Source organism: Alosa sapidissima, chromosome 19, assembly GCF_018492685.1.
Source record: "Alosa sapidissima isolate fAloSap1 chromosome 19, fAloSap1.pri, whole genome shotgun sequence".
Classification (NCBI taxonomy): Eukaryota; Metazoa; Chordata; class Actinopteri; order Clupeiformes; family Clupeidae; genus Alosa; species Alosa sapidissima.
The window spans coordinates 20766557-20776978 of record NC_055975.1 but is presented as its reverse complement, the minus strand read 5'-3'; the positions used below and the strand labels follow the sequence as shown (position 1 = coordinate 20776978).

The 10422-nt window shown below is 42.0% G+C and overlaps 1 protein-coding gene across 2 annotated transcripts in view; it reads right to left on the bottom strand.

The window, feature by feature from the left end:
* Positions 1 to 3676: 3676 nt before the first annotated feature.
* The window catches only part of ltk (leukocyte receptor tyrosine kinase), a 59831-nt gene continuing 53085 nt past the window's right edge, over positions 3677 to 10422 (bottom strand). For both annotated transcript variants that reach the window (XM_042073250.1, XM_042073251.1), the window contains exons 23-29: positions 9799 to 9928; positions 9442 to 9539; positions 8348 to 8440; positions 7881 to 7982; positions 7029 to 7163; positions 6619 to 6709; positions 3677 to 5878 (exon numbers count right to left, since the gene is read on the bottom strand). In XM_042073250.1, the coding sequence (XP_041929184.1) occupies positions 4748 to 5878; positions 6619 to 6709; positions 7029 to 7163; positions 7881 to 7982; positions 8348 to 8440; positions 9442 to 9539; positions 9799 to 9928 (1780 nt within the window). In that variant the 3' untranslated portion in view covers positions 3677 to 4747. The remainder of the gene's footprint in view (positions 5879 to 6618; positions 6710 to 7028; positions 7164 to 7880; positions 7983 to 8347; positions 8441 to 9441; positions 9540 to 9798; positions 9929 to 10422) is intronic.

The following is a 10422-nucleotide window of genomic DNA, read 5'->3' as shown; positions in this document are numbered from 1 at the left end:
CAATTACAGTTTTTTCTGATTGCTTAAGCACATTTTTTGTAACTATGGCTTTTTTTGCAAAACTCTACACACAAATGGCAAAACCTCTGACCCAATCAGCAAAACATTGTAGTTCTCTTGCAAAAGCTAACACACCTTGCTTAACTCTTCACACCTTCGTAAAAATGGTGTTTTTGTATCTAACAGTAAACACAAGCCATCACAATAGTAAGCACACAATGTGCCAACAACACACTGATGGTATGAATAAAAAACACATCTGGCTTTTGCTTTCTCTGTGCACAAGGTAGACTATGTCAGTTTGAGGTCATACATTTGTCATAGTTCTGTAAACATGGGGGTAAACAAACAGGGATCCCAACTTCAAGTATTAGTGTTTATTTACACACATCAAAACAAACACAAGTGTGTTTTTCCAAGTCAAAACACAAAATAGCATTTCACTGAGACAAAACAAATCAGTCTACATCGGGTCGTCTCTCTCAAAATTCTGTCTACATCACATGCAATGTCCTAGTCCAAGGCACCGGGAAAAATATATTCTGGAATGACGTATCCAGGCCTGACATGACAATATCCCCACATGTAGACTGTTTTTTTGTCTGTTTTTTTCTCTTCTCACTCTTCCTGCTCACTCCATCGTACCCATTGTACATTACCTGTGGCTTATTTATAGTGCTTAGGCTGATTGCAAAGTGAACTAATTATCTAAAACAGTTTTCACATGAGAAAGTGTGCCAGAGAGTTGGCAAAATAGTGTAAATAATAGCCATTGTGCCTACAGTTGTGCAAAGTGTGTGTTACAAAATTGCAAACTGAGTGCAAAGCAGTGTTTGTGCTTTTAGTTTTGCGAACTCAGTGAGTGGTTTTGCCATTTGTGTGTAGAGTTTTGCAAAAAAAGCCATAGTTACAAAAAATGTGTTTAAGCATTCAGAAAAAACTGTAATCACATTCCTCCTGTGAGAATGGAAGTGTGATGTATGTACAGTAAGTCCACGTTACTAGAAAACTGAGTGTGTTTGTGATGTGTCATAAAGTGCACAACAATTGCATTAGGGATTGCAACTCTATCACTCTAACGCCTCACCACCCCAACAAGATTTTGCAGATAGCAGTTTCATACAACTGACTGATGCCACTTTACACAGCCTGTACAGAGAAAGTAAGGAGATATAGTATGTTTCAAACTTTGTTCTCATATCCTCTTATGTTAAAGTGATTTTTCCTCTTATGGCAAAGAAAAGCAGAATATTTGGATCCACTGTGAGTACTAATAGCTGTTTTTAAAGTACTGTATTCCAGTACAAACCCATTAAGCACACTTTTTTCTGAAACTTCTTCAAAGTTCACGACACTATGCAAAAGTATTTGCATTTTGCATGACATGTACATTTGTGTATTGTTTATCCATGATACATCTGTGAAATAAAAAAGTAAATATACATTCAGTGCTATCTTGCTTAGTTAAAGATGTCCTTGCTTGATGGCTACAACAGCATGCACACCCTTAACTGTTTGTGGTTGTCTGGGTTAGGGTTTAAAAGTGCCATGTCCTCAAGTCCTCATTCTCTCTAGGCGACATGAAATAAAGGCCAATCTGAATGTTTAGACAGCAATTATGTCAAATATAGCTGTTCTTCCTCAATAGTTTGGTATGAGATCGGTATGTGTATAGTCATCATTCCTCTATGGTGCGTACATCAACAAGTAGGTTTACTCAGGACAAACTGTTCCCTTAGTTTACATACTGTGACTGACGATACTTTTATTTGGACAGAAAAGATAGAAGCAGACAATAGCAATTGCACCATCACGGGTTGAATAACCTAAGCCAGTTCCTTGTAGTCATCCTTCAGTGCAAACAAAGACAGACAAACAAAGCAAACAAGCAAACCCACAAGATATTAAAATAAGTTAAAATAAGATCAAACCCTTTGTCTTAAACACCTTGATAAACATTGATTGAACTTGATATACAGGGCCAAATGGTTTTTAAAGACATTTATTTTGATGGGAATACAGTGTCATCAAAATAAGGAACCATATACAGCAGTGTCTCATTTGTGGAACACAAAAAGGGAGCTAAAGTAGTTCTTAACGCTATTCTCTCGTAAACATAAATACACAGAGGAAATAAAATGGACACGTCTTCAACTGAACTACAGCACTTCAGCACAGGGTGCTGCATTTCAATGAAGACCGCAATCTCCTGGTTCAATAATAAGTACTGCAGGGCCCAATAGCAAGGTCCATGCAGACCAGTGGCAGTGATCATCTACAAGAAACAAAACAAAGTATACTCATAAAGGTTTTTTTTATAATATATAAATATATGAGATGAACATGGCGTAGCTACATAGATGACTTAGTCCAGTTGAAAGAATCCAAAGAATAACAATAACGCAACACAGTTGGAGTACAGCTAAGGATGTTTATACTAATGGTGGTATGGTCAAATAAACTAAAAGAGCTGAAAAGTAGAACTGAAGAATGATGTTGATGTACATCACAGCAGTGATTCACACAGAAACATCTCCTTTTCCCAGTAAAAGTCTGTTAAGAGTTCTGCAGTATGCAGACGGATGTGCAAATCCAGTGACCAAAAAAAAATCATTGTAGCTACAGAGGTCGATGTTGCATTGTAGTTGTCAAAGGCTTTCCATTTTAATTTTCTGTTCAGAAAAATATGGCTTGTTTAAGTGCATACAATAACTTGGTGGTTGTGTTAGAGCTATACAGATGAAAGCATAATATAGCACCTAAAATAATAGGGCAAAAAAAGTCAACTATGTACACAACTGCAAAAGAAATGAGAGGATTTTAAAGTAAATAAGGGCCAAGAAAACGGTGGGCTAATAGGAAGAAACAAACAACCATTAGTATACATTATGTGCCATGTTGTACATCTCATACTACTTGTTGCCTGAGAAACAGCACTAAATGATGCACTCGAGAACAATGCTGCCATCCAGTGCCAGTATATCACAATGACAATGACACGAAATGACACAAAAATACTGGGTCAATGTTGAGTGTTAATGTTGAGTGTTAATACTGAGTGTTAATGCTGAGTGTTAATGCTGAGTGTTAATCTCTGTGTATACTGGAGGCACGTGGGGACACACTACCTGGTAATCAACACCAGCCATCAGCCATAGCACATATGACCCTCTATGAAGCCAGAGATGGGGCTTTGAAATAGAGTAATTTTTTGTGAAAAAGCCTTTGAATGTATTGACATACCCCCACACTGTTTGCTTTTCATTCTGAACTATCAGCAGAACAGCAGAGGTAAAGCTAATAGCCCACTATCAAGGCATAGCTGCTGTGATATTTTACATTTGGCCACCTTTCTCCTGTTTAATGTGACCCGTCTTGGGCCATCCAACCTAGGACTTAAAGCAACACCAAAGAACTTTTCCTCTGTCCCAGGCACGCTATTTGTTTATCCAGCACCGGCTTAGCAAATAACGATGTCCATAGACAAGGTAGAGAAAGTTGCATGATTTTATAAAAGTTTGATGTATTGCGACATCAGATGCAAGTCAAATTTGTAGTTTCTTATGTCTCAATCTATTGAACTACAGATCCGCTACCCGATCTGGCAAACTTACATAGTGCGGTTATAGCCGATAGAGGGCTGCAAAGCGAATGCAGAAGTGCCGTTCACCCTGTTACGAGTTGATGAACCACTGAAACAATTTTGGAAACATTATTTTAAGGTACAAAAAACTATTTGGTGTTGCTTTAAAAACCTGTTACTTAAAGATGGCATATAATCAGTGTGCCCCTCCCCCCTAGTATAATGGCAGATAGTGACAAATGTACTGCAGGAACAATGGGCAATATCTCAAGAGCAGCTAATAAGACTAAGCGGTCAGCAATTTGTATGTACATTATTAGTGCATAAAAAAAGAATCCATTCTCTGTGTAAAATCTAAGCAGCCATTAACCCTCAGTTGCTTTACTAAAACCTTTCCACACAGAAACAAATAGATTCTAAAATATAAGTATATACCTGTATTGTGAAAAACAAAAACAAATTCAGACACATAATATTGTACCAACTCCCTAAAACATTCTGCCGTTAAATCCAAAGCCTAAAAGTACTATCAGACGATCACATGAGTATAGGATCTTCAGAAGTACAACTGTCAACTGTTATCAGTAGAATCTAGAGTGCTACACAGCCATCATTCCTGGAGTGCAGAGCTGGAATGATGAAACCAGAACTAGAATGCATAGCTGGTTGAACCTTAGCAAGTGTTTTTCACAGTATTGATCATGAGACTCCTCAACATCCTCAAATAAAAAAAAATCTCTGACCTCCTATTTTAACTCTAAACTCAGATCTTTCTTATATTATCTGTTTAGAATCTAGTGTTTGTGTCAGTCTTACAGCATCTTCTGTCTGTCCATTCCCTGGGTCTTCATAGGTGAGTAAATATTTAGAAGCTCCTGGGTGCACCTACTACCCTTTTCGTTAGTACCAAGGCTACTTAAGAAACATTACTATGTGTACAAAAAGGCTTCATTTCGAATATATATATTTATCTATAGATTTTTTTTAAAAATGACAAGCATGTGATTTCTTCAGCAGGCCAATTATGGCACACTGAAGAGTCTATTCCAGTGTATTGGTGTTCCAGTGTGTAAAATGTAATTCCAGTGCTTGCGTTGTGACGTATCACTCCAGTGATGGCGGCCTTGTGGGCGGTCACCTGAGTGAGGAAACCCGCGACCCCTACTAGACGGGCGTGACGCTCAGGTCCTCTGACAGGGAGAAGCCCGAGTCCCTGTCCCGGGTGGGCTTCTCGGCCTTGGCGTGCCGCTTGATGTCCTCGTGCCCGTAGCTGGCGTGCCGCTTCACCAGGGGCTTGTGTCCGGAGGTGGAGGGCAGCGCCAGAGCCAGGCCTGCCAGGGAGAGGCCCGGCGAGGAGCTGTGGACAGCGGCGGCCGCCGCCCTGCTGGGCTCTACGGCCTTGGGCACCACCAGAGGCAGGCTCTCGGCCTCGTAGCTCTGCTCGTCGTAGGCGTAGTTGACGTTCCCGCAGGGGAAGGTCTGGAGCTTGGCCAGGTCCATGGCGCTGGCTGGCGGGACCCCAGACGCTCCACCTCCTCCCCCACCAGCTGCAACTCCCAGCGGGCTCTTCCGCAAGGACAGGCCTGAGTTCAGCCCTTGGGGGCCCGTGGAGGTCTGGCAAGGGGCAGGCAACACTGTTGCAGCAGGCACCAGGCCCCCGGAGGCTTGGCAACCACCGCCCCCGCCCGCCGATTCCGGATCGTTCCGCTCTGAGGTAGACAAGGGTGCGCCGGTCGGGACGGAGCAGGCTGCGGCGGAGCAGGACAGCGGCACAGACTGCGTGTGTGACAGTGCCGTCTTGGCCCGGCCGATGCTCTCCAGCACCCAGGAGCCGTAGGTGGGGTTCCACAGGTTCTTGGTCTTGTTCTTCAGCTTCTGGCTGCCAGACGAGGAGCTGCTCCGTGAGCAGGGTCGGTGGTGGGGGAACTCGGTGGCCGCAGCGGCAGCAGCAGCGGTGACCGGAACCTGGAGCCAGGAGCCGGAGCAGATGGCCAGAGGCGGCACTGGCTCGGCCCAGGATGGCTCCAGGGCGTCGCGGTACGATGCGGCCGCCTCCTGGGGCAGTGGCTGGGGCCTCTGGAGAAGGAGCCGGGGCTTGTGGATCTGTGGGAGCGGGCTGACGACCCCGCCCAGGGTGACACTTGCCGGAGGCAGAGAGGCGTCCTGGGACAGGGAATGGGACACCAACAGAGGGCTCATGCTTCCGGAACCTTCCGGGCGCATCACAGTGCTTCCTTCGTCCTCCATGGTCGGCCCATACTCCACTGGCAGAGGTGTGTTGATGACATCGGGGTCCTAGGGACACGGACAGATAAAGACATTTCTGTGTCCTTATGTTCACTAGAGTTAGAGACTTAATGCTGTGCTTTAAGATGTACATTAACACTCCATCGATGTAGATAATGAAGTTATACATTGACACTACAATGAACATTTTCAATGAATGAACATGATCATTCAGGAGTTTCTGGAAAAATGTATGAAGTTGTTGCTCTGGCTGAAATATCTCCCTCTATCCTATTTCTCTCACCCAAAGTGATAGGCAAGTTATGAACACATTTGTTGTATGAGAAAATAAGGAAGTTAATGATGACTATTCAATGAAAGGTTCTGCACTGCAGTAGGCCAGACTATAGGTTTGTCACTGGCTGGATGGAGACACTGATTGCAAACAAGCTCATGAGTGATGAAGTATGACCAGACAATATTTAAAACAAACACTATGAGTGTTACTGTGACAGTCAAATAAATAATATGCTGATGCTAGGCAACGATCTACACTGAAGAGCAATTAATAGCTAGTATTTATATACCCTTTGACCAAAGCTGAAGCGTTAAGTAAATATTTGGACCATTCGCGATGCCCCCTCAATGTCTTGGTAGTGTTAGCAATAGCAAGGAGCCAGGCAGTCATGTGGGTGCGTCATGTGGGTGCGTCAAGCGTCTCCAGAGAAGGGCAAAGAGCGATGAGGGATCAAACATTTGCCTAATATGGCGGTCAGAACTGGTTTGATGCCCTGTCTGTCTGGTGGTACCTGAGTGCAATAGTTGATCCTCTCCAAGATGGTGGAGAAGTTTGGCCGGTGTTCAGGGCAGTGCTGCCAACACTGGGTCATGATCCGGTAGCTGCAGAGTGACAAGGAATACTGTTGAGAACTACGTGTGAGGACTGTTTTGCTAACATCATGTTGGAGGTTCTCACATTCATCAACAACTATACTCTGCCAAGAAAGAGCAGAAATTGAGGGAAATCCACCCAAAACAGGCCATGTCATTGAGTAATTGCTACTGAACCGGGTCATCATTGCATAACATTAATTGATTGCATCAAGAAAATAATATCAGTGTAATCCAATATACTCCAATCAAAACTCATGACACTACATGACTTACAATAAAAACAACATCTGAACTAATTCAATGGTGATGCAATAAAGTTACTCACACGGGCCCTGGACAACTCTTAGGTGGGTCCATCCTGCCTCCGCTGGTGACAAACTCCAGTACTTCCTGATTGGTTTTACATGGGTAGGGCATGTAGCCCAGAGAGAAAATTTCCCACAGCAGTACCCCAAAAGACCTGCAGAGGGCGGCAGAGAAGCTTGAGAAGAATGGAACAACACAGTGGATTTCAGCACTCTACACAAGACAAATAGGTTTTGCGAGAACAGAAGGCACATGCTTAAGTTGCTTATTGTTTGCACGGCAAAGTAGCCCACAACAGCTTGAAATAATTGTTACGGGATATGCAGTGGCCATGACATTGTTTGTTTTGCAGTGTGGTAAAGGTTCTCCCATCAACACTGACCGACAAAAAAAACTTTTTTGAATTTTTAACCCGACCTCATGAAAGGGGTAATTCTGCTGTAAATCCGAGAGAGATCCTGTGGGCAAGTGGAGGAATTATCATAGCTCGGCTGTAAACACTAAAGATGCCTTAAGGGCACGATTAAGGGCGGAAAGGACCCATAGCTAATGGAGCTGACAAGCTATGACACAAACCTCCCAATACACACACACACACACTACCCAACTTAGCCCTACTTCCAAATGAGCATCCCAGCTGTTATAGATAGAACACACTGACTGACCCTGTTGAAGGACCCATCGTCAAACCCATGCTGTATTAGCCTCAGTTCTATCAGAGAACTAAAGGCCAAATAATTGATATAGCAAATATATCTATGTATATGAACAAACTATATGTCTTGATATCTTTTTTTATGTCTTTTTTTTATCAAACATTGTAATAGTGAGAAGTATTATTTGAACATGTGTTGGTGTTGTGTTATGTTACCATGTGTCTGTTTTACAGGTGAAAATGCCCTCCAAAAAAGCTTCAGGTGGCATCCACTTTACCGGCAGCATGGCACGGCCACCTTTGCGATAGTAGCTTGCCCTGGAGGAGAAATACAAGGCACAGGTTTAGAAGTCAAATTGCTTAATTAAAACCATTCATTTACCCATGATGACTAAAAATAAAGCTGATAGTCCAAGCACTTAGGAGAGAGAAAATAACAAACATATGCTGTGCAAAGCAAAAGAGCTTTGTAAGCACCTGACACATAACTAGAATCTTGGGGGAATGTCTCCCAACATGTGAATGGTTCCAAGGAATTAAAAAAAGAAGCATAAATCAGCTCACAGATTGAGACATAACTGTGACAGGAGATCCTACAACAGTGTCTGCAAAAGTGATCAGAATATATGGATGGAAATATACTGTATGAGAGTGTGTGTACATCTGAGTGTGTTATGTCTCACCTGTATATATCACGGGCCATTCCAAAGTCCCCAATCTTGGCCACTCTTTCCTGACCCGTACATGTCAGGAGACAGTTTCGAGCAGCAATATCTCTGAGAGAGGAGAGAACGTAAACAACAGACTGTGACACAATTTACACTAAGAGATCTTATTACATCAATTCACAACAAAAATTAAGAAAATCAGAAAAATATCAGACAAAGAAATATAGATATATTAGTTGTCATAATTCCTTTTCAAAGTCAATAAGGTGCCATTCGGTTAGAAATTCTCCAGACTACCATAAAATAGTCACTTGTGTGCACTTCATTATATTATGCTATTGCTTAATTCATACATTTGGTTGTAAAGTAAGGAAGCACACATTTAAAAAGTCACCCACTGGAAATGCCATTCTTTTCATTGCACAATGTTAAACCATATAAACCTGGCAGACTAAGCATACAATAAAACAGAATATACTATACTGTAGGATTTCCAAAAACAACATATGGAATAGATGCAGAAAATATGGAACACAATATATATGAAAATGTGGCCAACATACTGAGTGTTGCAGGCTGCTTCTATATTTCATATTTAAAACTAGCTTAGTTTGTGCATTTGTCAGTTACCTACTGTGCTATTCTTTCCAAAACGCTGAGAGGGATTAAAGTCTAACTCAAGCCCAGACCACCTGAGAGTCTCACTCAGGTTAGAATCCAACACAATGCTGACAGATACAAGACGAGGAGCTTTACATCAAAATTTAATTTCAGAGATCTACAGACTGCCACTCTGCATTCACCAGTAAACTTGCAGAGCTGCAAGGCTGAAGGAAACTGACTACAAATTTTATATTGCTGACTTATCTGGTTCAACGTATGTTTTCTTCTTTTACAAGCATCTGGACAAAGAGTTACTCTATGCCTTTTTAATAGCATTTAGTTGGATAGACATTTCATTGCTTTGCAAGAATCTGCTCATATAGTCACTTGGCAAGCACATTTTCAGCTTATGGGGACATAGAGCACATTTAGCTTTGCCAAAGTCAGGTATAATAATACAGTATAAACCATCAATTTCCTTATTCACACAGGGAAAGTATAGAAACCTGTGGATGAAGTGGTTCTCCTCCAGATATCGGCAGCCAAGGGCAATGTCTCTGGCCATGTGTAGAAGCTCAAGCATGGTCAGGGAGGAAGTCTGGTTCTACGATGGCAGTAACAACACCATGTTAAGGGCGTGTAAGGGTATGAGTAACATCAGTTAAATACATTTTGGCATTTGGACAGATCGTTCATCAGTAAAAAGGTATGTTAACAAACTCATATAGTCAGACTCGTACTAAGGGCCTGAGAGTAAACATACGCACATACACAAACATAAAGAGAGAGACACACATAAGAGAGAATGAAACAGTGAGAGAAAGAGAGGAGATGGAGAGAGAGAGAGATAGAGAGCTCCTCACTGCTTTGGGTCGGTTTTGTCTAAGGAAGCTCTTCATGTCTCCTCCAGTCATGAGCTCCAGCAGGATGAAGCGAGGTAGAATCTGCAGACTCACTCCAATGCAGCGCACTATGTTCTGATGGCTAAACTTACTGTGGAACAAGTAAACACAGAGGCATTTAGCCAAATAAACACTTGATTTGTATATGTTCCACCTACACAATGTTTCATATGTCTTATTAATAAATAGTATCAGTAATCATCATTTGGCTGGGTTCTTTTAGTTCTAGTCAACATATTTAAACATACATTTCAGGTGACATTTACAAACATACATTTCAGTTTGAAGGTACAGAAGTGTTCGCAATAAAACACCAGGTGGTTGTAGTTCTACTTCTGAGCTACAATACAATCTGTCATATTTCTAGACCCCAAAATGAGTTTAATGAAAGCATGACCCAGCTAGAGAACAGCTGCTGTGTCCAGAAAGAAGATGCATTGCGTCCTTCAGTCTAACCAGCACCAGCTGTGTGTGTCTGATCAACAACACATCAACGCAAAGGGACGAAGATGTATGAAACACCTCAGCTAGGTCAACAGATTTTAAATAATTGTTTCCTTCTTAATCCAATTGTATCTTTGTTTG